Source organism: Mesocricetus auratus, unplaced genomic scaffold (genome assembly GCF_017639785.1).
Source record: "Mesocricetus auratus isolate SY011 unplaced genomic scaffold, BCM_Maur_2.0 Super-Scaffold_100011, whole genome shotgun sequence".
In the NCBI taxonomy this organism is placed as follows: domain Eukaryota; kingdom Metazoa; phylum Chordata; class Mammalia; order Rodentia; family Cricetidae; genus Mesocricetus; species Mesocricetus auratus.
Window position 1 is genome coordinate 10,403,356 of NW_024429195.1, and position 25,622 is coordinate 10,428,977.

Below are 25,622 nucleotides of genomic sequence, written 5' to 3' on the forward strand. Positions count from 1 at the left end.
GGAATGGGCTCTACACAGGACTCATAAGACATAAGAGGAGAAACTTTGGAAGGAAGTAGGTGCTTTCCCCTGCGCCTAAAAGAAAACTCAGCCCCATCACATAACCCCAGAAAAGTTCACCGCACCACACCTGCCTTCCCCAGATGGGGCTCCCCGCGCAAACGCCTCCGCATCCTCCAACCGCGGTGTAAGCTCCTCCCTCGGCAAAGCCTGGTGCTGTCCTAGACCCCCCCTGCCCCTCCCCCGCTGCCAGGCGGCTGGGAGTGGGCCCGGCTCTCAGTCATTGGTCGCGCGGCCCCGGAGGGCGGAGGGATGCCGCAGAGCGGTGCACAGCCAGCCGGGTGCCCACTCCCACTGCGCCCGTCGCCCGTGCACTCTGATCGCGCTCCGCGTCCCCGCGCGGTGCATTCCCTGGGACCGCCGTGTGGGCGCGCATCGCCAAGACAGGGCCGCCGCCCCACCCCAACGCCAGAGTCCAGATTCGCATGTCAGTGAGCCCCGGGCACAGCAGTGGAGAACTGAGACGTAAGGGCGAGGAGCGATGGCAGTGGGCTTTTCCCCAGAGGGGGCCACCGGACGCCCCGCCTAGGTCGCCAGTGGGATCCCTTAGCTGCGGGATTCTTTTATCCCCGACTCTCCTGGGACTACTTGAGGTTTGGCTCCTTGCTGTGGAACACCTCCAAATCTTTCCTTTTCGTAGCTGGACGCATTCATAGGGTCCTGAACAGGCCCTGGAGCCCAGCTCTCAGGGTCTTAGGGACACTCAGCCAGCTACAGCTGGATCCACCTGGGGCCCGGAAGGCAATGTCCTTGGCCCCAGGGTGACCTGCCAGATTTCCTGCACAAGGAGTCTGGAAAGTCTGCCCTCCAGGCTACCGCTGCAAAGGTTAATTCCCCTGCGGATAGTGTATACTTTGTAATAGGTTTCTGGTGCCTTTTGTGTGGTTTTTGCGGTGTGCGTGAGCTTTTCTTTATTTCTAGGGTCATCTGTCCCTTCCTGGGGAGTCGCCACACGCACATTGACGGCTGCCGTTGCTCTATGCTGTGTCCCCTTGAGTCTTCTCACCTGTCTTCGGGTGGCTGCAAATCCGGATAAGTTTTTCCCTGCGCCGAACACTTCGGTTTCCCGGCAGAGCGTTCTCTGGGTAAGTAAGGCACCCTCAACCCTCTCCCAGGATGCGAGACTCTGCCTGTAGTCCTGCACCTCCCAGGCAAGAGAAAGGTGCACGCATTATGGGCAAATGTTTGAATTCTCATTAAGACGGAAGAATAAGCAATGAGCTGTCCTCCTGGGAGCAGAGAGATACGTTCACAGAAACATCTTGTGAAAGTCCAGGGCGATGCCTGTGCGCCCTGCGTTGCCAGATGTCTGGTCCCGAGGGCTCACTCGGGTTTGGTGTCAGGTTCCAGTGACTGGGTCTGTATCTTAAAGTCCTTCGTTTTCTCTGCCGGCTTATTTTCTTGGGGATAACGTTCTGCTGAAGCACTTCAATTCCGCAGGTTTTGTCTCATGGCCAGATGCTTAGAGAAGGTCAAAACCATCGTATTGGACTCGGCTCCCCTTGCAGGTACCCAGAGCAGGAGAATGGGCAACCACCCAACCGTCCTGGAGTCCACCCGAAAGTCACTCCTAAGGATGTTTATCCTAGACTGCATTTCACTTTCTAGTGCTCTGATTCATTGTTCAGACAAGGGAAAAGAGGCAAAATTGTTGAGTCTTTTCTTAAAATATCGGCTTTTTTTTTGTGCCATCCTGCCGCCCAATACAGCGTCCTTAAAACTGTATTAAAGACTACATGTAATTGTCTTAGTTGGCCAACAAGACTATAGATAAGATTACTTTGTGATCTAGCCATAGGTGGCCTTATATATCGGTCTGTAACTGAATGTGCTTCATTTTTGCTGGAGAGGCTTTTTGGCTCCACCCACCACATACACGCAAGGCACAACCTTTATCAAAAGAAAGTTGAGGTGCTCGCGGGTGACGTTGCCCAGTGGGACTGCAACCTGATTACTTTCAAATGTTGGGCAAAGTGGAGATAGAGAAAGGTTTGCCCTGCTCCACTAATACTCTGGGGCCGCTGAGCTCCAGGAAGTGGGTAGGGTATTCCATTTTGTGTTTTGAGCTGGAGGACGGGGAAGGACCCTAAGAGAGACATACATGAACCTCCAGAGAAGGAGAAAGGGACAAGATCTCCTGAGCAAATTGGGAGCACAGGGGGAGTGGGGAGGGAGGTAGGAGAAAAAGGAGGGGAGGGGGAGGAGAACACGAGGGAGCTGGAGGGGGCTTATCTTTCGTCTTTATTCCCCTTCGAAATGCAAAGTTCTTTGAAAAGCAGCTCAGAGCACATTCGTGGCTGTCACTGAAGAAGCTTGGTGCCAGGTAAGACGGGTTCTGCTCTCCCTTGCTCTCGGTCAGTTCAGCTTACCGTGTTTGCAGATGTTTGTGGGGTGCACCGGTGTGTCTGATGCTGAAATGCCGGCCATGCTGTTGTGCGTGCCACCAGTGGATTCATCTTTCTGAATTCCTCTTCCTGTCCTCCTTTATCCTACTTAATGAGGCGGATGAGCGATGGCGGAGATGAGGGTCACTGTGGTTGATCGTTTGAGGGAGTCACTGAGTAACCTTGGGGTCATCGATCATTTTAAGAGTGAAAGATGAGCCCATCTCAGGTAAAAATTCTCTCATTCAGCCTCATTTCCCAGCAGGATCAATTTAGAGTTCATTGGATAACAGTTCTAAACTCACTCTTTTCCCTGAACTTACATTCTACCATTGCTATTTTATATAGCTATTTTTACGTTTAACATCAGAAAGAAATGACAAGAGTGGATCATATTGTGTTATCACATTACTGTATTAATACAAAGGATCATAGGCTCAAATTTTGTTAACTTTTATCATTGCTCATAATGAAGGCTAAAGAGAAAATAACAAAACATTTGGTTACTTCATAGACTCAAAAATCCAGCAAAGGTGCTCAGGCTGTCAGTGCACAGATAGGCAGGACTCTTCTCAGACTATATGTGCTTGTAAAGGACCCAGACAGACCTTAGTGAAGTCCTGGGTGAGCATACATGACTTGTCCTTGATTTAAATTCAACAAGTCTATCTGGGCATTCACTGGCCATTCCAGGATGGCATGATGCAGAGCCAAAGTCTGCTGTCCTAAGCTCTGAGACAGAGAGAGACAGAGACAGAGACAGAGAGAGAGAGACAGAGACAGAGACAGAGAGAGAGACAGAGAAACAGACAGACAGAGACAGAGAGAGAAACAGAGAGAGACAGACAGAGAGACAGAGACAGAGAGACAGAGACAGAGAGACAGAGACTGGTCCCTAACATTCAAGAAACCGTATCCACATGAACAGCATCTTTGAAATGGTTACAACCCAGCCCAAAACAGCATGAGTATGGCAGAGCTCTGCTCTGCTACCAGGAACCGAGAATGCCATAATGCCATTGACAGATCCAAGTTCTCAACTGTTAACGTCTCAACTATTGTCTTACATGAAGATGTAAACCCAGTCCAGATGAGAATAAAGTATGCATTATGGACCTTATTGTTTTAAATTGATATTGTTGTAAGCAGTAGTGAAAGGCTCGGATAAACACCAGTCTATAATAATTACTAAAGAGGTCACTTGAAGAAGGCAAGAGACCGAACTCAGCTTCTGATGGGAAGCAAAAGAAGAGGTGGCTATAATGCCCAATTTTAACTTCAGAAAGACAGGGTAATGCCCCATGTAGACCACTAGCTGCTGTATTCACATTGTGAGATACCCTTCTGTTCACAAGTATACCCTTCCATTTCTTCCTTAGCTATCATCAATGGTTGACCAGATAAAATCTCAGGTTTGTTAGTCACTAATGGAAACCGTAACTGGTTGTGAGGATGGATGTGTAGATCTTATTCTGTATCTCAAAATTTAATTTTATTGCTACAAATAAATTCTTTATAAAACGTAGGGAGAGTTCATGCATATTCTGAGTATTTAGCATTCTCAATAACGATGATTTCATACAGGATCACTTATTCATTCAGCAAATATTCTTTTGCTTGTAAAAATAGAGTATGGGCTGTCTCTCCAAGAAGCTTCAAGTTTCTTTCTTATTTCATTCATTCATGCAACTGTCTAGAAAACAGTCATTGATCAGGTATGCTCGGTGGGTAGCAAGGTGAGTGAAATATTGGTCCTTTCACCTGGGGATTCACAGTCTGTCAAAACATACAGACAATGCAGATAGAAACTGTTATACTGAAGTGTATAAACACTTATGGGGAGAATGCAGAGCACAGCTTGAGAATACAGAGGAGGGAGCCAGAAATTTGCATGGAGAAAGTAGGTGGAGATTATGAGATTAAACATAAGTGCTAAGAAATTAACTGGGAAATTTTGAGCCGTTTGGTATGCTTGTAACATCATTCTTAGATATAATGGGGGGATTATATTGGAAAAGTAGCCTATGATTAGATAGTAAAGGACCTATAATATAGGACAAGTCATGTCTTTGTAAATGTCTTAGTCAAGATGGTGTATAAAACATGTGTACAAGAAAACAGCCTCTTCCAGACACAACAGGGTAGATGCACATGGACTCACAGACACTGTGACAGTGTGCCCAAGACCTGCACAAGCTCCAGACAGACAAAATCCCAGCACAGACACGGGAAGTGGGAACAAAGCCCTGCCCTTTGCCAGGAAGGATTTGCAAGTAATATCTGCTGGGAGAGGGGAGATAGGTTTTCTTCAAAGGAGTGACACTGGATATCTCAATCACACTCCAGGGCAGGCCCCAGGGCTGCAGACATTTGGTCAACACAAAACAAACTCCATGTTTTTAGTGGCCTGTTTTTATTTTGTTTTTAAAAGAGAAAGAACATGATGTGGGATGAGTTGTGGGGGCAGATCTGGGAGGAGTTTGGGGTTGGGAAAGAATATGATAAAAATATACTGTGTGAAATTATCAAAGAATAAATGTGAAAGGAAAATAAATATGCATCAATTGTATGCACATAATGATAGTTTATCCTTTCCCGTGTATATTACATAATTAAAGACTCTTTACTGAATTAATGTAGAAAAGTATATGTAACACAAAAAAATAAAAGACCCAGAGTCAGAATTTTGGGGTTTAATTGTCAAGCTGAAGATCAGAGAAGCAAAGCAGCCAGCCACTAGCTCTCTACCTCAGACTGAAAGGGGTGATCCTATCCCCACGAGCTCTGCTCCAAGCCTCAGACTGCAGCCTCTCCTCAATGTGACTAGAGGATAAATAAATCTCACTATACAGCCGGAGACACTGGGCTCCTCCTGTCTTTTATATACCTCTCTAGGGCTGGGATTAAAGGTGTGAGCTTTAATTCTCCTTTATGCTGATTCAACCCTGTATAGGCCAGGGTGGCCTTGAACTCAGAGAGATCCAGCTGCCTGTCTTCTGAATCCTGGGATTAAGGGTGTCTGCCACCACTGCCTAGCTCTATGGCTAACTAGTATGGCTGCTGGGATTAAAAGTGTGTATCACTGTTGTCTGACCTCTGTTGCTTATGGCTGGCTTTGCATCCTCAACCCTCAAGCAAGTTTTATTAAATCATAAATAATATATCACCACAAGTACTGCTTTTCTGAACCAAAACCAATAGCCTTCAACCTAATTTCTATGATGGCTTTTTTAACTTTAAGCTACTTTTAATATCATCATCGCCTGTCACCTATTCCCCTAGAAATGATTTGTTTCTGTTGATCACATTTAAGTTCAAGAGGGAATATATTCCTTTTTTTTTTGCTTTTTTATTACTTTAATTTTAAATAGCTTGCTTCACATGTCTATCCCAGTTCCCTCTCCCTCCCCTCCTCCCGCACCCCCTCACCATTCCCCCCCAGCCTCCCACCCTATGGCCACTTCCTTCCACATAGGGGATACCTAGAATCTGTCATTTCACTCAGGGTAGGGTCCAGGCACTCCCCTAAGAGTCCAGGCTGAGAGAGCATCCCTCCTTGTGTTATGGACACATGAATTCCATTTGTATGCCAGGGATAAACACTGATCTACTGCCCAGGGCCCCAGAGGTTGCCTAGGCCTCCTCACTGACTCTAACACTCAGGGAGTCTGGATCAGTCCCATGCTGGCCTCCCAGCTGTCGGTCTGGGGTCCAAGAGCTCCCCCCTTGCTCAGATCAGCTGTTTTGCCAGCCCATTCTTTGTCAATTTGCCCATCACTCCTCTCTCTCTGTCACTGGGTTCCATGGGTTCAGTTCAGTGTTTAACTGTGGGTGCTTGCCTCTGCTTCCATCAGTCACTGGATGAAGGCTCCAGGATGGTTATAGACATCAAGTTCATTATCAGGAATGGGCATTTAAGGTGGTCTCTCCACTATTGCCTAGCTTGCCAATTGGTGTCATCCCTTTAGATCACTAGAGGTCTCACTGGTGTCAGATCTCTCTTCTAATCTATGACTCCATCTATTATCGTATTTCTCATCCTGTTCTCCCCGTATTCTACCCCACACTCAACCTTCCTGTTCCCCCATGACCTACTCTCTCCTCCTCTTCTCCCCCTCTCTTCTTCCCAGCTCCCACTCCCCCCCACCCCTCGCTGTGTTCCCCATCTGTTCAGAAGATCTTGCCTCATTCCTCTTCTCTTAGGTACCATTCATATCTCTTAGGTTCTTTCCTGTTTCTCAGACTCTCTATCGGTGGAAGTGCAGATTGGCACTATCCTGATCCATGTCTAAAAAACATATATGAGTGAGTATATACCATCTTTCTCTTTTTGTGACTGGGTTACCTAACTCAGGATGGTTTCTTCTAGTGCCATCCATTTACCTGCGAATTTCAAGATTCCATTGTTTTTTTCTACTGAGTAGTACTCCATTGTGTAAAATTTCCACATTTCTCTATCCACTCTTCAGTTGAGGGGCATCTAGGTTGCTTCCAGGTTATAGCTATTATAAATAATGTTGCTATGAACAGAGTAGAACATATGTCCTTGTTATATGAATTTGCATCTTTTGGATATATTCCTAAGAGTGGAATTGCTGGGTCTTGTGGGAGATTGATTCCCATTTTCCTGAGGAATCTCCATACTGATTTCCAAAGTGGGTGTATGAGTTAGCACTTCCACCAGCAGTGGAGGAGTATTCCCCTCTCTCCACATCCTCTCCAGCATAAACTGTCTTCGGTGTTTTTGATTTTAGCCATTTTGACAGGAGTAAGATGGTATCTCAGAGTTGTTTTGATTTGCATTTCCCTGATGGCTAAAGATGTTGAGCACTTTCTCAAGTCTCTCAGCCATTTTAGACTCCCCTATTGAGAATTCCCTATTTAGTTCTGTACCCTACTTTTTAATTGGATCCTTTGATGTTTTGGAGACTTGCTTCTTGAGTTCTTTGTAAATTTTGGAGATCAGCCCTCTGTCAGATGTGGGGTTAGTGAATATTTTTTCCCATTCTGTGGACTGTCTTTTTGTCTTGTTGACTGTGTCCTTTGCCTTACAGAAGCTTCTTAGTTTCAGGAGGTCCTATTTGTTAATTGTCGATATCAGTGTCTGTGATCTCAGCTACTGGTGTTATGTTCAGGATGCAGTCTCCTGTACCAACTCATTGAAGAGTATCTCCAAATTTCTCTTCTAAGAGTTTCAGTGAGGTTGGATTTATGTTAAGTATGTGAGTGACATCATTTAGTAAAAGGTAAAAGTTAATAATGACTGGCTTTAAGAGTCATAAGGATGGAAAGTCACACATTAAGAGTCTTCCCTCTCCTACTCTTCCTTCTCCCAGAACTAGCACATGTTGCTCACCAGCAAATTCTCACAGCTACCATCCACGTGGAGATTCAGTTCTCCCCACTGATTTCTCTTGCTCTTCCTTCTCCTGGAGGCATCCAAGGTTCCCCTCCCTCTTCCCATCTCGCTCTGAAGTTTGCCCTTCCACACATCCCCTGCCTCTTTCTTTCCTCTCCTTCATAGCATTCTTCTTCATGATATATCCCTACATGCCAGCTTGCAGCATTGAAATAAGAAAGAACAAGAAACAGGTCATTGCAGTTAAATGTGTGCCTCTGACCAAGAAGGCTTTTATGAATAGGGTAAGTCAATGAGCTTGTAGAAAAGAGTATTCATTATTTCCTGTCTCAAACCATATTTGTTTATATTTTAGAAAAATATATAACTATTTTGCATAGGTCACCCATTCAGCAGTCTGTTTTCAGGAAATAATTCTCAGTTATTTTTCAATTTTGCCTTCTTAGATGTCAAAGTTGAAGTACATTCTAGGGGAACTGAGCCAACTCTTGTTTTTTGCTCCCATATTGCATTTGGCAGAGTCTGATCTTGAGTTATTATCTAAGATGACAACAAGCTGCTGAGGGCTTGAGTTCCTCCCACACTCTATAGATAGCCTGGCATATCATTTGTTTTGTTCGGTGTTACAAGGATTATGTTGATATTCTTTGTAGGCCAGACCTTTTAGCTCACCCTGAGGGGTGCACAGTTGGGAGGGTAAATATAGGCAAGTTTTCCTACTCTGTTCTCACATGAGGGGTGAGCAGGATCTCAGAAGTCCCGTGTGGGAACACTCTATTCACTGACACTGTGGTCTATATAGAATTCCAAGCAAGAGAATACCCATCTGCTTGTGGAGATGGCGGCATTTGTAATCCACATCACAAATCTAATTTGTCTAGCCTTCAGCATTTCAGAGTACCTTTCTGCACCCTTGTGTCATCAGTGATGACTGGAAGGCCCACTTCTCAAATCAATGCTCCCAAGTATTTAATTTACAGCTGTGTTTGGAATTGATTAGATTCAGTTTTTAAACCCTATGCTGTCACCTTGTTTCAAAGAATTCTGACCCTGGACTGTAGAAGACATTGTAGGATGATGTTTGTTTGGCCTCCTACCACCCTGGAGAACTCACCCAGTCCTGGATGACCCAGGAGGTGGTCACGCTGTGGGACTGTGAGAAGCATGGTTGCGTTGATCTGTGAGACTTGCTGTTTGCAGTCTGTGTGTTTTCTTTGGCTACCTAGGTAACGGCTCTATTTCTGTCTAGTTTATCTGCTACTGCTATTTCCCAGGTCTCTACTTTGAACCTGGACTTTAGTAACTATTGTGGGCTTTCCCCAAGCCTCTCAGAGTCCTCCTACTCTGTGGGACTAGGATGCCTCCACAGTGCTGTCTTTACCTGCCAGGTATTTAAGATGCAGGAGAGTTATCTGCAGCTGCCTCTAAAAATGGGGAGTGATGACAGAGTAGCATGCCTGGATTCCCTGATCCAGCGGACACATAGGACATTCATTTCAGTGGATAGTAACGGTAGTTCATTCATGAGCAAGGCTCACTGGTTTCTGGTTCCCATAGAGAATTCCTTTTACCAGGGACCATGTAATGGAACACTTTTGGCCCAGCAGGCCCAGCAGCCCTTGAGCCCCAAATAAACACACAGGTGCTATATTGATTATTAAACTGTTGGCAGGTGACTAGGGCTTCTTATTGGCTAGCTCTGTCTTAATTATTAACCCATTTCTATTAATCTGTGTATTGCCAAGAGGCTGTGGCTTACCCGATAATGCCCAGCATGGTGTTATTTCCTCCAGAAGCATCGTAACTCTGCCTGTGCTCATTCTGCCTACCTTTCCCAGAATTCTCGACATCTTCTAGTCCTGCCTATCTCCCTGCCTCTATTGGCCACACTGTCTTATTCATCAACCAATAAGAGAAACATATACAGAAGGACATCTCCCATCAGGAACATCCTGCAATTGTTTGCCACAACAGCCTGTGAGACAGGAGGCATCATGAGGTTGCTAATGGTAGCAGCAAAGAGTTGAACTTTTTGACACTAACTGAAACATCATGCTTCCATCCTTGCATTTCTTTAGAAGCTTCTAACATTTTGGCTGAATGTCAGCTTATTGTTCTAAGAATATTTTCTTGAAATCTTTCAAAGAATTCATGAAAGCTTGCAAGAGTCTTAGCAGTGAATACCCATATATCCTTAGATTTGGAGCAGCCAGTTGTTAGCACATTGGCGCATTTGTTCTACAATATTTTTTTGGTTTTTTGAGACAGGGTTTCTCTGTATTGTTTTAGAGGCTGTCCTGGAACTCACTTTGTAGACCAGGCTAGCCTCAAACTCACAGAGATCCACCTGCCTCTGCCTCCAGAGTGCTGGGATTAAAGGCATGTGCCATCAATGCCCATCCTTGTTCTACAATATTCTTATGCGTGTGTACATGTATGTACTTTTGTGTTACTTGAAACTTACTTGCTAATGTGGCTAGCTATTTCAACATAATATTTCCTAAGAATACTTTCTTATTTTCTTAGATTTCATTTGGAAATTTACTTTTGATGTAATCTAACATACAGTCTTTATTAAAAATTCTCAGTGTTTTAAGCCATCTTATAAGTTTAGTCCAGGCTGGCCTTGAACCTAGGATACTCTACATAGTGTGGGGATTACAGATGTTCCACTGTAAAGAATTCTTAATGTCCTTTATAACAAAGCTTTTTAAAATTTTAATATATTTAAGATCCATCAAGAATTCTGCCTTACAATTAGGGGGATAAATGTTGAAATCTGGGTCTCTCTCAGTATTCAGATGGCATAAATCATGTCATATGACCAAAACCAAATGCTTCTAAAACTTAGCCGGTGCAAGCTGGCAATTACTAAGCATTATTCTTCCTAAATATCCACTTTTTTTCCTACGAAAAGCTTCATCACTCTTTGAGTGTCTGCCATAGAGGACTGGAAGAATGAGGGTATTTATTTGGCAAAATTCATCTGTATGTGTTATGCTAAATACTTGGCTAATATCCAGATAACATGTGCAGTTTGTACAATATATAATCAACTAAGTTCTACTTGTAGCTGTATTACAACAGATGATGGCTCATTAATTCAAGCAAATGTTAAAGTTTTAAATACATTTAAGTCAAAGACTCTGTGAGCTGGGATCCCTGTAGAGAAATGCAAGATACAAAACATTTATCCACAGTTGTGAAGCTTTAATACATTGTCTGAGGCTTCACTTCAAGCAAATGCATGGATGCATTAGTAAAGATATAGCTATGAAAATCACCTGGTTGACTATTTTCTTAATGCTGAAGCTCACTCTAGACAAGCTGGGTCATCACCTGTTTTCAATCTGTGCTTATGTGCATGACTTTATGGATCAATTATGGGTTTTAGTCTGCAGTGTACAGTTATGAGCAAACTTTAAAATTGGATATATTAGATAATTTGCATTCCTGTCTTCTCTATGCCTCAAATATCAAGATATTTTAAGTGGATATAAATTTGGGATCTTGGTTAGAATGAATGAACTGTTCAGGGGTCATACATTCTGTATGTTGGAAACACATGCATACACACACACACACACACACACTCTCAAATAACAATAATAGACATTTATAGGACCACATACAAACAGAACCATATTCACTAAATACCTTACCTGGGATGTCTATGAGAAATATAGGAGGATGGCATGAAGAATGGAAGGGAAAGGGGACTGGGGTCACAATAAGGCATGACATGACAAGCATCTGTGTGTATAAGGAGGGAGTGACTGATAGAAACTAAAAAGGAAGGGTAGCATGGGCAGGGAATGAGTGATGACAACCACATTTTCTTGTTCTCAACAGCCTACAGCAGGCCCCTTCTAAGGAACCTGCATAGATAGATTTAGGGTGGACTTGATCAGCAGCTGTAGAAAGATTAATTTTCCAGGCTCTTCCCTGTTCCCCTAAGCAGTCTAGGGTATACACAAAGGCTTCCAAAGCTGAAGGACATCTAGCATTGGTATGTAAAGAATTTAAAAGGTGTTTCAGTCTCAGAGATTTATGATAATTACAAACTTTATAAGAACAATTTTTCTAGATTGTTACACTAGATAAGATGTTGTAAGAGATGTTCTAAGCATACCTTCAAAGGAAAAACATCCATTGAATAGAAATGATTTCACAGCTGTAGTCACCAACAAAAGACTTGCACAGGTTGGGGATGTGCTCTCCAGGCTTAACCCCTTAACTGAACATCTATTTGCAGGTAAAAGCAGTTGACAGACAGGCATTATTCTTGGAGGATGTGACCACTGGTAGGTTTCCCATGACCCATTGAGTGACCTCACATTCACTCACTAATTATTCGGGCTTAGTAGACAAGCATTAATTGGATTTAATGGGTTGCCAAAAGAAAAAAGACACGAAGTTGGGAGAGAGTCATGTTGCAGATACTGGGGGAGATGGGGAAAGATGGAAGTGGAGATAATAATATTTTATTGTATACATACATGAATTCTCAAAGAACAAAATTATCATAAAATTATTTTAATTGAAGAGATAAAAATGGGACATAATAAGAAAGGATAGGACCCCCTTCACCCCTACCACAGCATGGATTAATGTGAATTTTTAAAAATACATCCAGATTGTATAACAGTTTGTATACTAATGCTGTGGTTTAAACAATCCTAGCAACTTTAAGTGTAAGAAGTGTTTTTCCTGAACACACACTTCTAAAATCTGGAAATGGTCAGAGCTGCATATGAGGAGAAAACATAACAGAAAGCTCTCATTAAAACTGGAGTACCATTTTGAAAGGCAATCTTGGCTTGGACTATTCTCCCCAGATTTGTTACAACTTGTCCTGTGATCAAGTCATTACTTCCCTGTTTGCCTTTTCTGTAAATGACCTCTTTAACTGTGTGTTCCATTGATCTATTTCTTAACCAGCTCACGTTTCATTTGACCTTGAAGTCAACTGTTTTCAACATTTTGATGTAGTCTAGTCACCCCATACACGGTTGGCCTACTCACAAGTATGGGGATTTTTCTTCTTGGTCTTTTCCCAAACACCTTGGAAGAATCATAAAAATGCTATGCCTGGGACTACCTTTAATCTAGGCACTTCCCTATTTAAATTACCTATCCCTCTTATTCCAGGGATCTATTATGATTATTTTACCAAGGCAGTGATTTAGACATAAAATCTTTTCATGGAGCATAAATACACTAAAAATGTATTAGGAATAATAGTTTCATTTTCTCCCCCAAAACACTCATATAAATGCAAAGGACTTACACCTAAATCATTTTTGAGAATATAGAAGATAGAAAGCTATTCCCATTGCAATGCTTTCATGTTTTTATAACATCTCTGAATCAATTCTGTTTGTATATCAAAAAAGTGTATTTGTGATCTTAATCTTAAATGATTAATTAATTAATTAATTTCTAAAGTAATTAGGATGAAATTAATTGTCTAACAAAGCGGCATTGATCTTATTTTTCATTCATTGTTATTGTTATTATGGTGTGTGTGTGTGTGTGTGGTTGTGTGTATATGCACATAAGTGCAGTGCCTGAGGAGGCCACAAGTATCAGATCCCCTGGAAATGGAGTTATAGACAGTTGTAACTCCATTTCCTGACATGGGTGCTGGGACCAAACTCAGATTCCCAACAGGAGAGGTACGTGCTCTTAATCACTGAGCCGTCTCTCTAGCCTCCACATTTATTTGCTCATTCATTCATTCATTCATTCATTTCTCAGTAAACTTTGGACTGACTCTAAAAATACCTTGAGTAGATAAGAGATTTGGCTGATGGGGAGACACTAGATGAACTGGATCCACAGTTGTTCTATTGAAAAATAAATCACTGATACAAAGCTTTCACTTTGATGTTACAAAAGTGCAATAAGGAGTTTTCTGATCATTCATCTGAAACGAGAGAGCAGAGAACTGTGCGTTCTCATTTTCCATTGTACCCTATCCAGCAGGGACCCATGAATTCCAGTGCACTGTGCAGAATTTCCAATACCTGCTGTAGATGGTTCCTACCCTTCCTAATGCTGCAACCCTTTAATACAGTTCTTCATGTTGTAGTCATCCCCAACCACTAAAGTTTTTTCATTGCTACTTCATAACTGTGCTTTTGCTACTGTTATGAATTGCAATGTAAATATTTTTGGAGATAGAGGTTCTCCAAAGGGGTCTCATCCCTCAGGTTGAGAATCACTGCTCTAGCTCAATGACTGATAGCCCCTGGATGCAGTCTATTAGCTTAGCTGAGTTTCGATTTTTACTGGGCAGATACAATGAATGAGTGTTCATACAGAATTCTACTCACACGGTGTTCTGATAGTAAGAACACTTCCCAAATGGGAAATAGTGGATAGCTGAATCAGTTTTGAGCAAGCATAACTCATTAGATAAAAAACTTCACTTGGATGACCGCAAGTCTTAGTCTGTGTTTGCGACTGAGAGCAAATAAGAATTTCCATTTAAAGAGAGTGGTGGGGAGAATTATGGTCAGCACCAATCCTCTCTCTCTCTCATTTCACACAACCTAAAGAGAAAGCATTATAGAGAGGCTAGTTACACAAAGTATGAAGGAATGGCTGAAAGGCAAGGACTTGTGTAATACATCCTTCTTTATAAGAAATCAAAGAGGGCTTTGCTCAGATGGAGTATAATCTCTTCTGGGTCCTGATTATAGTAGTTCCTCAGTGTCCTATAGAGAAAGATAACTTACACATCACCTGAAATGATCACTGCGTTGCAGTATTTCATATCACATCTGGGCAGATGTATGCCACTCACACAAGAACCTTATCGCACACCTCTAAATTCCCAATGCGTTGGGAAGATCGCTTTTGGTAGGGCACAGCAGGACTTGATACTGATGAAATGACACCATAACCTTGTTGATCATAATAGCTAGGTGACATTTTAAGGAACAACTGCAAGGATACAAAGTAGCTTGTCCCTGTTCCCCACGACAGCAAAACTTTAAATACTTCTTACCCACATAGCATTCCAATGGCAGCCCCAGGACCCAGCATTCCTATGCCACAATGGAGGTTGACCAACAGGCTGAGTTTCATAAATCAGTGTGTGAGAATTCGGGGCCATGTCAAGTCTCTGCTCGTGTGCCTCACGATGGGTGTTGAGAGAGAACTCTGAGGTGAGGGCTGGCCAGTTCTTTTCAGAAGAGATGTAGGGAGGAAGGTGCACACTGCAGCTTAGCTCTTTCAAATTGTCACAATTCCCAGGGGCATGGAAGTGGATGCCGGCTCTCAGGAACGAAGGCGGGGAATTGTAAATTCAAAGCCAGCCTGGGCAGTATAGTGAGACTCTATCTCAAAAGATAAAGAAAAAAATGAACTTACAATCTTTATAAGCACCTCGTGGAAAAAAGTATCCTGTCTATGAGATCCTGGGCATGGTGTCAAATGAGTAAACACACTTTGTCATGTGTGTGTGTGTGTGCGTGTGTGTGTATGTGTGTGTGTGTGTGTACGCGCGTGCACATGCGTGCTATCACGCCATTCCCCATATCACTGAACTCACGGAGAATATGGCAAGCCCTACCTTGCTCATTTCAGTAGCTATATTTCTTCCCAGGACAAGTTTTTATTTCAAGAAACAAAGAAAGACTTGGCTAGCCATGAACTGTCTTAGTTGCTCCGAACACCACCACCACCACCACCACCACCACCACCACCACCACCACCACCCTCCAAAAAATTCTCTGCTGTCTGAGAACGGCTCTGAAAGGAAAATGGAAATCTTCTCCTGGATCCAGTATGACTTAAGATGAAAGACTGCTACCGCTGCCCCGAGACAGGTCTCCAGTCTAGCCTTGTCTGTGAGAAAGAGCTGGGAGTGCCATCCTGAAGCACTCTCCCGTGATTTCTTTTCCACAGTGTCACGGACACGGCGTTAAATGAATATGGGTTTGGTTATCAGCAGCGTCAGACACTTACCACTGGAGAAAACATTCACCAGACAGAAAGGATCTACCAGCCAATTTTTAAAATCTCCGGTAGAGAAATGAGTATTGATGTTAACCAAATTAAAATCACCTCCAACAACGCATGTACTCGGTTGTTTCAGAGTAGAACAATGAGATCAAATTTGGGTTGCTGTCATTTTACATTAAGAAGCAATTTAGAAATGATAGTCAATTTGTAATATTAGGAAGACAGCTTTCAAAGCAGGAGATATTTTACTGCAATACTGAATGCAGACACAGAGGTTTTTCTGCTCTTCCTTTCCACAATTATCCTAAGGCCACATAGGAGACCCACAGCTTCTTAGTGTTTTCTGTGAACTGTTCTGTAGACAACTGAGGTTTCCCAAAAGAAAGCAAACTCAAGCTGTAGGCTTCCCCAAGGTGGATGTCAGCTAGGCGCTAATTACCCAAGTCTTGTCATCCGCTATGGAGGAAACCAAGATTACAATTCAAGCATGATTCTAGTTACTTCTTTCTCACTATCTAGCTACACACCCCAAGTAAACCAGAGTATCTTTGGACCCCAGTTTCTCATCTGCAAAGTGGGTTCTATCCCTGGAAAGTGTCTTGAGGAGCAGAGGGTACCCAGTCCTTACCTTCTCTGCTATTCCAGAAGAGGAATCCAGGCCTTACTGCCAGAGCTATTGAAGAGTAAAGAGCAGGCGGTGAGTTCTGGGCTTGTGGAAGCCTGAAGCAGGGCTTTATCTTCTACCCACAACTCTTGCTCTGTCTAACTATGCTTGCTTCTCCTCTCCCCTCGGCACGTTGTTTGTGCCAGGACACCTGGGGTGCATTTCTGCTCTGGTCGATCAGGCTTCTGCCCTAATTCTCTCCATGCATCATGATGCCTCCAAGACCCCTTACTTTACTCTCCAGAAAGGAATGGCTGGATCAGGAAAGCGCTGTGTGTTGTCAAATCAGGAACACGTTTGTACTCCCACTGCAATTCCTGTTATCATTTTTTTATTTTTAAAAGATTGTTAGGAGCCTGCAGCAGCCTAATAGAATTAAAACCAGCAGGCAAAGCAAAATGAGAAGTGGAAGTCTAATTATTTTAGGAAATAGTAAGACATTGTTGCTAGCCCAATTTGAGGCACTCAACAAGACCCATTGCTGTGTAAAATCTGTCGGGGACAACTCTTTCTGAAGTGTCCCCTATCCAGAGATCACCAGTCATGGCCACAGCACCAAATGCCGTCCACTTAAAGTTTCCACCGCTTAATTAGATTTGGAAAAGAGAAGAAAGTTAGGGGGCCAGGTTCTCAGGGAGATTGTGGGGCAGCATTTAGAAGGGAAAGTCGGGGTCACCCTGTCACCATTCTACCATACTGAAGTAAGACGTTGAAACTTATTAGAAAAATAGCTTCATGCCAGAAGGAGCTAGGAGGAGACACTTTAATGGATCTGAAGAACGTTCTGGAATTTTCTACCAGGATGGATATTCTTTATTGAGGTTATGTCCCTCACAGAGTGAAGAACCTTTCTTTGCACCCCAGTAACAGGAAAGCACTTGTTTTCCAAACTTCTAAGAAACACACACACACACATACACACACACGTGCACACACACGTGCACACACGCACATATGCACACACATACACCTACACACACACTCCACTGAGCCCATTTAGGGTTTCTCTTACCTACATGTGTTTAGGGCTGAACACTTTGAATTGGACCACTAGAGTGCTCAGCCATGGAGAAGACTCATTTCTCTCTCTCAGTAGCCATCGATTGCCTGTATTTCTTCAGCTAGACTTGCGGTCCTATCAGATTTCCCCATCCACATCGACAAGTCAGCTGGTGTGGTCACTGTGCAGGTCTTGCTTAGGGAGCCACATTGTTGGGATTTCATGGGTGCAGCTTCCCTGACACAGAAGACGCTGCCTGACTCTTCTGCTCCCTCTACTATGGTGTTCTTGAACCTTAAGAATAGGGGCTTGCGGAAGTGACAACTATGACTGTGTTCACCATGGCACACACATATTCTGTGAGTTTGGGCTCATCTTGGGGTCTCTGAGGTAGCCTCTAAACAGAAATATTCTTAAGGAAACTCTATGCCCATTCCCTTGGACTACAACAGTTAGCTCCTTATCTACCTTATGTATTAATTCACTCTAAGAATTGCAGTCCCCTTGAGACTTTCAATCAGTTGACACTAATGTAAACATGATATGAAAATTTCTTTCTTATAGAAGTTAGGGTTCAAGGGGAAGGATAAGGAATAGTGAATAATTTGAGTCTCAAACTGAAATCTCTTGCAAGCAAATCCTGTATCATCTCCATCATTCAGAGGGAATCCAACCTTAAGAGAAACACGTAAGAATGAACCTGAGTGGATAGCAATAAAATTTTATTAATACATCAAAAAAATTAGACAAAAAGCATACATTGGGTCCCGTGTTGGTCAAGAGTTGCTGCATGTAGCCTGTGCACGGTTCATTTTTGTGGGGAAGGGAGCTTTGGATCTGAACTTTGGTTCCCATCCGCTAGAATCACAAGGGAACCCATCAGATGTGTGTTTTTCTTTTTACTTTCTTTCTAGTTCCTTGGAGAAACCTGGCACCTAGGATACTGTGAAGGGAAAATCGAAGCTCATTTTTTACATTTCATTTATAATAAAAAGTCATCAACATTACTTGTCTCCCAGGGAATTGTTTCATTTTTTCCTCTCCCTGGCGGGCTTCATACTTAAGCCTCTCTGAAAGACAAACTAAAAAAAACCAGTGACAGACGCGTTATTTCCTGACAAGTGCGCTGAGCTGTGCCTTCGTTCTTTCTGCAGTCTCTGCGGACAACTGGTCCCCGATGCTGCCTCCGCTGGAAGACCAAGACCAGTTTGCTGCGCTGATTGGTGCTCCAGCCTGTGGTTTCTGCTGCCACCACCATGGAAAAGCAATGCCGGTTTCACCAGTCCTGAGCCCGGTGTGAGACTTTTGAGTGCACTTAAGTCGCGGCCCCACCCCCTCTTTGTAGAGATGTCTGGGGCTGAGCCTTCCTCTGGGTTTGCAGGAGGTGTGGAGAATGGAACTTTCCTGGAGCTGTTCCCCACGTCGCTGTCCACGTCGGTAGACGCGTCCTCGGGCCACCTGTCCAATGTCTACATCTATGTGTTCATATTCCTCAGCCTCCTGGCCTTCCTGCTCCTGCTGCTAATCATTGCCCTCCAGAGGCTGAAGAACATCATCTCCTCCAGCTCCTCCTACCCTGAGTACCCGAGCGACGCCGGCAGCTCTTTCACCAACTTGGAAGTCTGCAGTATCTCCTCCCAGAGGTCTACTTTTTCCAACCTCTCGTCGTGAAGACGTGGAAGGTGTCCCGAGCGAGCACGGCGTTGGCTTCTCCACGCAGGAGGGGCTGCTTCGTGAAAGAAATGACCCTTCGGGTGGACCTGTGTCCCTCTTTTGTATTTTTTAATGTCTTTCCTGCTCGGGATGTGCTCCGATTGTGAGGGGAGGAGCCCATGCTGACGGAAATGTATGTAAATGTTGAGGTATGGGATTCACCCCAAAGTTCTTGGTCAGCCTGCAGGCCGGTCGGCACTGTGCTGGACACCAGGGACTCAGCTGAGAACCGCTGGGGATGCTGGTTGCAGGCTCTTTGACTCGGCCTCTTCCCAAGTCCTGGGACTAACCGAGCCAGCAGACATAAAAAAAGAAAAAGAAAAGGAGATTATTCAGAAGATGTTTTCTGTATTTAAAAGATAAGGCAGAGATGGTATATGAGAGAGGGAGGGAGAGAGAGAGAGACAGAGAGAGAACTTAGATTTAGCATGCAAAACGCTTCCAAATGGAGGTTAAAATAGGATAAATGTTTTTCTTTGATTTCACCTTAGCAAATGTCACACATGATGAGAAGTCATCTGGGAACATTCTGGGGGAGTCGAAAGCGTCAATAGCACAAGGAAAGTGTGTCGTGATGTGGTTTACGCTGCTTTCCTGCTCCTGGGCTGTCTCTTGGCTCGCTTTGCAGTCATCATGCTCTCCGGCTATGGAATCCCTTGTGGCAGTTGCTATCACTACACAGAGCACGGAAGCAGTGCAATTCATTTTTACCTCCTCACTACCGTTCTCATCCAGTAGGAATTAAACGCAGAGAAATATCTGTTCAGCTGTATTTTACGTAGTAATACTCTCAGCGGCTGTGCATTCCTTCGCGGAGTTTGTCTCTAAAGCTTTACTGCGGGGTCACTCGTCTCCAAGGAGGCAGGTGTTCGCGCATGTGAGTTTGCAAACCTTAGGGACTGTATTGCTGATATCTGTGTCACACTCCATGAACATCATGTGTCTCTGATAACTTGTTTATGTTGACGAAACACCCTGCACTGGGTATCTAGGGTGGGAGTTTATACTAAAAGCTGCACACATTGCAATTGGGCAGCAGCAGATACTTCAGGGCTGCTGGAAGCTGCTAGACTGAGACCAGCCACGGGTGTCCATGAGATGAGCTGTGAGCACAAGTGTGGTATGTGCAGGGAATCAAGCAAAGCCAACGGCACCTTCTTATGGATCAGAATTTAAACTCCATTTTGTAAAATAAATGGCCCACTGGATGAAGGCTCTAGGATGGCACACAAGGAAGTCGTCAATCTCATTACCGGGGAAGGACATTTAAGGTAGCCTCTCCACTATTGGTTAGATTGCCAGTTGGTGTCATCCTTGTAGATCTCTGGACAGCTCACTAGTGTCAGAGAAACCCTGTCTCGTAAAAACCAAAAAAAAAAAACATTTAATAATCTTAAATAAACACTGGGAACCTCATCACAGCCCCTGGGTGGATTGTGCAGGCAGAACTCCCCAGGAACAGGAATGGGAGAAAGAGTCCAGCATTTTACAGGCCCTGCCTGGCATCCTAGACGTGCAGAGGCTTGGAGATCAAAAGCTGCCTCCTCCTTTTCACTCCACAATCAAATCAGGACATGCTGAGCTGCTTGTGTGTCAAGGACATCCACACACACTGTCAGACCGGTACAGATGCTGCCCCAAAATGTGTGGTGACAATCACACCTCTGCGGTCACTTACGGCGTGACGTCACGCATAGCAGAATCTTGGTCTAGAGAAGTTCTGCATTTTGGGAGGTGATTACCATTCTCTGGGAGTCTGTGGGCACATGTATGCCTGCAGCTATGTATACGAGGTGGGTGGACACAGATACACGTATGTCTGCACATGTTTCCAGGGAAACGTCATGTGACAGCCACCAGGGTTATAGAAGCACCTGTCATGTCACTTCTACCTTTTAATTATTCTTGGGCTGTTTTGATTCTGAGATTATTGGGTACAGAGGTTTTTTTTCAAGACAGGGTTTCTCTGTATTGTTTTGGAGGTTGTTCTGGAACTCACTCTGTAAACCAGGCTGGCCTTGAACTCACAGAGTGCTGGGATTAAAGGCGTGTGCTCCACCAATGCCCAGGTACAGAGATTTTAATAAACAAAAAGACAAACATCCCATATGACAGATAACCTGGTTAGGTCTTGTCCTGAGGAGGTGGCTTTAATATCCTGTCCTTCTAGAATAGGTTCAAAGACTTCAGACAAGAAAACCACGCAAGTCAAATTCACCTGCCTTTGCAGGCACAGTGCTCCTCCAGCCACGTGATTCCTGCTCCCTGCATCAACTGGAATAACTGCCAGCAAGTCTCAGAGACGGAAAACAGGAGTCACCACTAAACACTGCGCAGGCTGAAATGGGTTTGTCGTGTTGGAAAAGTTCAGGGAGACTGGAAAACAGGGAAACAAATAAAGAGGTGGCGTCTGTTGAAAGCCTGGGTTCTCGTTTTGTTCAACAATTTACTCCCCCCTGGAGAAGACAATTTGCCCATGAGTTCTAAGTGTATCTATAGAATCTATACTATACAATGTCCATATACCAAAAGCCCATGTGGGGGGGGTGGGCGGCTGGAGAGATGGCTCAGTGGATAAGAGAGATTGCTGCTCTTCCAGAGGACCAGAATTCAAAGCCCAGCACCAATGTTGGGTGGATCACAACCACCTATAACTCCAGCTCCAGGGATCCCACGGCCTCATCTGGCCTCAGGCACTCACGCACATGGCACACACATGTACATTCTATATAGAGTATCTGTGAAATGTGTGGACATGTTTATATGCATATCACCACTGCCTTTCTCTAAAGAAGGATGTCCAATGTACGACACAGGGCCATCCTCTCCTCAACACTGCAGGGATCACTCCCTCTTGGCAGTGAGGGAAGTCTCGGTTTGGCCTAGAGAAGAATCACTCACAAGAATGCTTGGAAATTTCATAAGTTCCTACCGAAGCAGGCATCTAAAGATCACAGAAGGCTACAGGTTCAGAAGAGGTGAAGGAGGAGGAGAAGGATGGAGAGGAGGAGGAGGGAGAGGAGGAGGAGAAGGAAAACCTTCCTGTTCTCCACAAGTACTGGGAGTAAGGCAGTAAGTTTGGCTCATGTGCACTTGGGAAGAGAGCTTCCTCTCAGGCATTGCCCACCTAATGGCAGTGTCTCCAATCTGAACATTGGCCCACCTGCCACCTACTCACAGACCCACTTCAACCTCCTCTCCTGCCGGAGCATGGAATCCAGACCACCTTTCTTAGCATGGGGGAAATGCTGTTATTGTGATAGCTTTGGAGGAAAAGACAGGCGAGCCAGGTCCTATCTCTCATCAAATCCCTTTGTTCCTACAGCTCCACTTTCATGAGACAAAGCATGTGTAGTAGGCTAGATGATTGAAGTATTTATATGATGAGGCAAAAAAAATGTACATTTTATACCAAGACACTCCCACAGCCTAAAGGAGAATCACAAAATGACTCGACAGCCAAATCATCAAAGACAAACGCCTGTTTTGGTTGATGTCCTGCCTTGACATCAGCTTCCGTACCTTCCCATTCTCCTTTACAAAGTCCCTTGGTGGTCCATCTCCATCAGTCCAACACACAGCCCCTTAGCCTTTAGAGGCTGCTCCATGTTATTTGTGGAAAGACCAAGACACCACCTCAATTCTTAAAGTCCTCTCAGCTCAATTTAACCCAGCCTTCCATGGCAAACAGAATGTCATTTCCTATAGCTGGAGAGATGGCTCAGAAGTTAAGAGCACTGGCTATTTTTCCAGAGGTCCTGAGTTTAATTCCCAGCAACCACATGGTGGCTCACAACCATCTATAATGAGATCTGGTGCCTTCTTCTAGCATGCAGGCAGAACACTATATATATAACCAATAAACACATCTTTAAAAAGAATGCCATTTCCCCCTCATTCATTCCTCCATTTTAAAGCCATGCCCAAGCTACTAACACTTTATGAGACACTTCCTGTTCATAATGATTTTTATTGTGACTCTGACCATTCTTCTGATGGCAGAGTCCTCATCAAACCATCCCAAATGTAGGTTTTCTTTTTCTTGGCTGGAGTTCATACTCTGTGGGGGATATGCCATCCTGAAAACTGTAAGAAGTGTTTAGCAAGCATTTATGAAATAGATGAATGCATCCTTTGGTGCTGGATAGAACAGACAGAGTTCCTGCTCTCCCGAAACATATGACCTCATGGAGGAATTACTCAAAAGAACATGAAAAAGAAATATAAACAAGTGTGGTGTCATGAGTGCTATTGAGAAAAGCAGTTGAGAAATGACAGACCCCAAGGGAAATTCACTTAGGAAAATACTTGAATGGTGTTAAAAAGAGCGTCTGGGATGTAATATTGGGAGGTGGGCGGGACAGGTCAAGCAGGAGCTTATAGATTTCATCACTGGACTTACCTTTAAGAACGCATACTCCAATTTCTTTGTGGAAAAGTGAACAAAGATGGACAAAAAGTCCTAGTCAGATGCATGCTGGGTGGGACACATGAGTGGGTGGAAGTTGTTCTGTCTGCTACAAATATCTGCTCATCTCCTAGCCATGGAGACAGCCTGAGCTAAGAGTGAGTTTCTTGCACAACCCATTCCTCCTACACTGTTTCCAATCCTCCCCCTACCTCTCTCTTACACAGACACACACACACACACACACACACACACACACACACACACACACCTTCTCATACTCCCCCCACTCTCCCGACTTGTCCCCACCTGGCCCTTATTTAAAATCTTTCAATCGTTTTCGGTCCAAACTGCAACTCTTACTCCAGTATTTTTAACATGTTGTATGACTAATGCTCCCACAAAACTCTAATGCCACAGTAAAGCTACAGCATTAAAAATCTTACAGAATCCCATTTCTAAACATGTGATTGCCCTTTGTACCCTACAAAGCCCACTCCTCATGATCCCAGCCTCCCGTAGTTAGATAATATTTTGAGATGTGCTCTCCTTGGCTATCTGCCTGCCCTGCTAGTTATTGCTGACCTTCTTAGAACGTGGCATCAATCTAGTCAGGCATTCATTTAAATCCCTAAGCCCCAGGTATTCCCTCCGTGACCTCAGGCAACATGTCCTGAGGCCCCAGGTCTTAATAAAGTGTAGAAGGAATACTGTCTTTAAATGCTGTGTGGATTCAGAGACAGCCATATGTGAACTGGTACCTCACTGTTTAGTACATGGTAATATATGCATGTGCCAAGCCAACATCACTTTGAACATTTGGCTTCGGGGGTTCAAATCTTCCCACTGTTTCTTCTACCTCCCACTCTCTCTGTTTTTCTCCACCTAATTCCTCTCCCCTTCTTCCTCCCTTGCACACCTAACCTAATCTTTTGCATGCTGAGCCGTCTGCCCTGCTGTCCTCTTCTGGCTTTAGCCCATCAGCAGTCTCCTCCACGGCCCCAGCATACATATAGAGGAAAATACAGAGGGCTTCCTGCAGCCCTTTCTCCCAAGGAGTTCACCCACTTATTCAGTCTGCCCCCTTCCCATGGACCATAGGTAATATTCATGGCTCCTATGCAAGCAGAATTGGTGAGGAAACACCCAATCTCAAAGATATCTGTTGAGTTCCCTGCAGTTCAGAAAGCATCGCCAGTGTGCTGGGGACAGTAGGGGTTACAAGGAGACAGGCTCTGATTCAAGGGAAGCCAGGTGGGGTAAGGTGTTACGCTCTTCAAAATTTTTGCCATAGAAGCTGCTTTGTGCAGTGGGTGGGGTTAGCGCATGCTCTTAACTGCCAAAGCACTGGGAATCAGCGACCAAGTGTTTAGTCCTAATGGAGCCTCTGTATCAGTCCCCTCCCAAGGCTCAGGGGACACTGTGAAAGACGAGGCAGGAAGAATGTAAGAGCCACGGAATGGGGAGGAGTGCTGTAAGATGCTGTCGACGTGATGTGACCATCGCACTCATGAACTCATTGTCGTGGACGCCTGAACAAGACCTGTACAAGATCAACCAGTCGAAACTCCAGCATGAATGAGGGAGGGACTCGGAAGGTCCCACACCTGGATGAGGACCTATCGGCAGTTAATAGCTGCTGGGAATAGGAGAGTCATTTTCCCTTTCTGGTATGGCCCTTGGTAGCTTTTAATTCTCCATATGGGTAACACTAACTGGACTCAGTAGGTTATAAAAATAGCAATAAAAGGAAGAGGCTGAGCCGGACGGTGGTGGTGCACGCCTTTAATCCCAGCACTCGGGAGGCAGAGGCAGGTGGATCTCTGTAAGTTTGAGGCCGGGCTGGACCGACAGCCTCCAAAACAATACAGAGAAACCCTGTCTCGTAAAACCAAAAAAAAAAAAAAAAAAAAAAAAAGGAAGAGGCTGTAAAGTTGTAGGCATTTTGGAGAGTTCTAGAAGGAATTAGAAGAGGAATATCCACATATTCATATATAAACGTATGAAAAGTTCAAATAGTAAATAGAATGATATTTTAAGTTGGTAGAGGAATGATGATA

General features: G+C 44.2%; 1 protein-coding gene across 4 annotated transcripts; it reads left to right on the plus strand.

The window, feature by feature from the left end:
- The first annotated feature begins 251 nt into the window (after positions 1-251).
- Positions 252-21,573, plus strand: Sertm1 (serine rich and transmembrane domain containing 1). 4 transcript variants are annotated; one of them, XM_040754415.1, is made up of 4 exons: positions 252-487; positions 982-1,145; positions 2,325-2,383; positions 18,596-21,573. In XM_040754415.1, exons 1-4 carry the CDS (start codon positions 313-315, stop codon positions 19,110-19,112), a joined length of 915 nt encoding a protein of 304 aa, XP_040610349.1. In that variant the 5' UTR covers positions 252-312; the 3' UTR covers positions 19,113-21,573. The 4 variants fall into 4 exon arrangements, with proteins under 4 accessions (XP_040610349.1, XP_040610350.1, XP_012974119.1 ...); XM_040754416.1 differs by having other exon boundaries at positions 358-525; XM_013118665.2 differs by lacking the exons at positions 252-487; positions 2,325-2,383 and adding an exon at positions 527-653.
- The last annotated feature ends 4,049 nt before the right edge of the window (positions 21,574-25,622 follow it).

Coding starts and splice junctions, on each gene's coding strand:
- Sertm1 (XM_040754415.1), top strand. CDS start 313: ATGCCGCAGAGCGGTGCACAGCCAGCCGGGTGCCCACTCCCACTGCGC. Junction 488..981: donor GCCAGAGTCCAGATTCGCAT/GTCAGTGAGCCC, acceptor CTTTATTTCTAG/GGTCATCTGTCCCTTCCTGG. Junction 1,146..2,324: donor CCCGGCAGAGCGTTCTCTGG/GTAAGTAAGGCA, acceptor CGAAATGCAAAG/TTCTTTGAAAAGCAGCTCAG.